Below are 3,160 nucleotides of genomic sequence, written 5' to 3'. Positions count from 1 at the left end.
TGTAGAGGCAGTCACGCAGTCGGGGGAATGGGGGAGGTGCGCGCGTAGATGTGGGCGACCCCATAGGGTAAAGGGGGTATGCCACTTGGAAAAGTTCCAGGCCCAAACCAACACTTCCGAGCCAGCTAGTCTCTTTCTCCTACTTCCAAGTGCTCCTCCCACTAAGGCAGCGACGCCCCGTCGGGTTGAGAGGAAGCCATGGGCTTTCGGATCAAAGGATTTCTCAGGATCTTCCTACACTTGCCCCCCTTCTTCCCGGAGCAGGAGACAGAGACGTGCTGTTGGACTGGGACCAACCCCCTCCTCCCAAGAATTATTAAGCATGCGCAAGAAGAGGGTGGGTCCCAGAGGGGGGCGGGCCCTAACGCACCCGGGATAAAAGAGCGCGCCCCTCCTCCCCAGGAGGGGCGGGGCAAAGTAGGAGCGCGCGGTTCAGCCCAGACGCATAGCCCCCCTAACGGAGAAGGCAGGCTGGGCTAGAGAGGAGGGAGAGAGCCAGGAACGGGGGGAGGGGGTGTGTCCTCCGGCCACGAGGAGGGGCGTGTGCAAAATGGGGGAGGGGTGCAGGTCTGTTAGAGGATGGGAGGTGTATTGGAGGGGGGCTGGCTGCTGGTGGCTGTGCGGGAGGGGGCAACATGGAGAGGGGCAGGGATGTCAGGGAAGGCGTGGGGGTTGGGCAGCCTTGGGGTGTGTCTGCGGGGGAGGGGAATGTCTGGATTTGAGGGGGGATGGGCACGTCCAGGAGGGGGGAGGCTGCGCGGGAGATGGGGTGCCAGCCTCGGCCTCCGAGGGGCCCCAATACCTGATTCCTGTATGTAAACAGCTGGTTTGGGGGCGTGCGCGCCCCGCTGACGGTGGGCTCAGTAGGTGAAAACCAGGTCGGCGATGCTAGACGGGCGCCAGTCCCCTGCAATCATCTCGGTAACCTCGGGGGTGCAGTAGTCCGGGAACTCGAAGTGCGACGTGCCCGATGGGGGCGGCAGGTCCGGGTCGCGGTCCAGGGCACTGCAGTCCAGGCCGGCGGGGCCCGGGGGCAGCCTGGACAGAAAGCCCATCGGCTCCTCCCCTGAGGCCACCGTCTCCTCTTCGCCTTCCTCTACTGCTGCCGCCTCCTCCTCCTCTTCCTCCGGCTCCTCATCTTCCGACGGTATCGGGGAGGCGGCGGTGGCGGCCGCTCCCTCGCCCGACGGCCCTTGGGCACGCTCTGCCTGTCCCCGGGCAGCCCGTCCCGCCGGGACCATCCTCCATAGCTCCCGCCCGGGGGTCTCCACCAAGCGTACTTCCAGCAGCTCCTCGTCGTCGTCGTCCTCATCGTCCTCGGGTGCCGCTGCGCTGCCCCCCAAAGGCCCTCCTGCCGCTCGGCGGCCCCCGCGGCCGGGAAGCTGCGGCCCGGACTTGAGCCTGCTACCGCCACCGCCGCCGCCGGGGGGGCGGGGCCGCGCCTTGGCGGGCGCCCCCTTGCTCTTTTTGCGCGGCCGATACTTGTAGTCCGGGTAATCCGCCATGTGCTTAAGGCGCAGCCGCTCCGCCTCCCGCACAAACGGGATCTTCTCCGAGTCCTGCAGCAGCTGCCAGCGGCGGCCCAGGCGCTTGGAGATCTCGGCGTTGTGCATGTCGGGCCACTGGTCCATGATCTTCCGCCGCTCGTGCTGCGACCATACCATGAACGCGTTCATCGGCCTCTTGATGTGGCCGCTCGGAGTCTTGCACCAGCCAGGCTCACGCGTCCCCTCCTCGGCCGGCCCGGGCCCGGGGGGCGGCTGCCCGCCGTCCCGTTTGGCCCTCGCGCCCCGCTGCTGCACCATCGCGCCTGGGCCCGGGGCCGCTAGACGCCGCCGGGGGCCGTCCGCATCCTCCGCGGCTGGAGGTGGGGGAGGAGGCAGCGGCGACGGAGGGGCGGCCCCGCCCCGCGGCTCGGCCCGGCCCCTGAGAGCTGGGGAGCAAGGAGCTGAGCGCTCGGGCCCAACGGACGGCTGGGGGGAGAAGGTCAGCGGCGCGGTCTCAGGCGGGCTCGGCGCGCCCCCGCCGCCTCCGGCAAGTTGCTCGCTGGCGCACACCACACATTGTTTTGCGGGGGCGGAGGAATCGCACCCCCTCAGGCTCCCGCGGGCTCTTCTTGCAGCCTTGGGCTCCGCCGCGGCCCGCGCGCACAGCTCCCCGCCCCGCCGCCGACGCCTTTCAGTGTCTTTCTCCCCGCGCGGCCCCGGCGGCGCGCGCGCCACCCCTCCCCCTCGCCGTCTGCGGGCCGCTGCGGCGCGCGCGGGGCCGCCCCGTGTAAACACCGAGGTGCCCGCTTGGGCTGCGGCCGGGCCACGCCTCGCACCCTGGCAGCGCGTCACCCGTTGCTGGGCAGAGAACCCGGTATTTGCATCTCCCAATCGCTGGCCGCGGGAGCTGGGCGGGGCTCGGGCTGCGGGGCTAACCGGTCTCTCGGCTGGGATTGGGGGAGACGGATGAGATCGGTTTCTTTTCTTAGGCTGGAGGGAGGGTAGGGGACGCCAAGCGTGCTTCCCATCTGGTTCTGGAAGCTTGTCCCCGGTCCTATTTGCCTTTGAAATTTTATCTTATTCTGTGACACCTGCCGGCCGCCAGGTAGGGTTTCTACCTCCTCTTTTGGGGGTGTCTTTCCGGGCCGTCCCAGAAGAGGATTTGGGGGAAATCAAGACTCAGGAAAGCTTAAGGGGACAGACTCACGTTGTTATAGATATTACTCCCACCTGCTACACACGAGGTCTAGCCACATATGGGCTCAAATGCTTTTGGACCCAACGAATCACTTTCATATGTACATATTTTATCTCGTGTGAGGCACCACAAGAATCTTTTAGAAAGGGAAAAATACGGCCACTTTACAAATATGAAACGACGAGAACACGCAGACTAGAAACCGGTTTCTAGGCTCGCATATTGAGGGGGCGGGACACCAAGACAAGTGTCCCGAGCAGGGCAGATTTCCCGCTATTCACAAGCCTTGGGCAAAATTCGATGATGCGTGAGTGCGGGATTGCCAGATCCTACCCCACCCCGCTGACTGCTCGGTGCCCGCCTTTAGCGCGTCCATCCTCTCAGGTCTGGAGAAGTAAGAAGAGGCAGGGGTGGAGTCAGCTCCGGGGGCGTGGCCGGGTTGCAGGCACTGGGCGCGTGGCGGGGAGGGGCCGAG

At 66.3% G+C, this 3,160-nt stretch overlaps 1 protein-coding gene across 1 annotated transcript; it reads right to left on the bottom strand.

The window, feature by feature from the left end:
- Positions 1-860: 860 nt before the first annotated feature.
- Positions 861-1,805, bottom strand: SOX12 (SRY-box 12). The gene has a single exon (XM_012813240.1). It carries the CDS (start codon positions 1,803-1,805, stop codon positions 861-863), a length of 945 nt encoding a protein of 314 aa, XP_012668694.1.
- Positions 1,806-3,160: the final 1,355 nt, after the last annotated feature.

This window comes from Otolemur garnettii, unplaced genomic scaffold (genome assembly GCF_000181295.1).
Source record: "Otolemur garnettii isolate 467f Iridium unplaced genomic scaffold, OtoGar3 scaffold00251, whole genome shotgun sequence".
NCBI classification, from domain to species: Eukaryota; Metazoa; Chordata; class Mammalia; order Primates; family Galagidae; genus Otolemur; species Otolemur garnettii.
The sequence above is the reverse complement of the archived record's forward strand: the minus strand, read 5'-3'. Positions and strand labels throughout refer to the sequence as shown.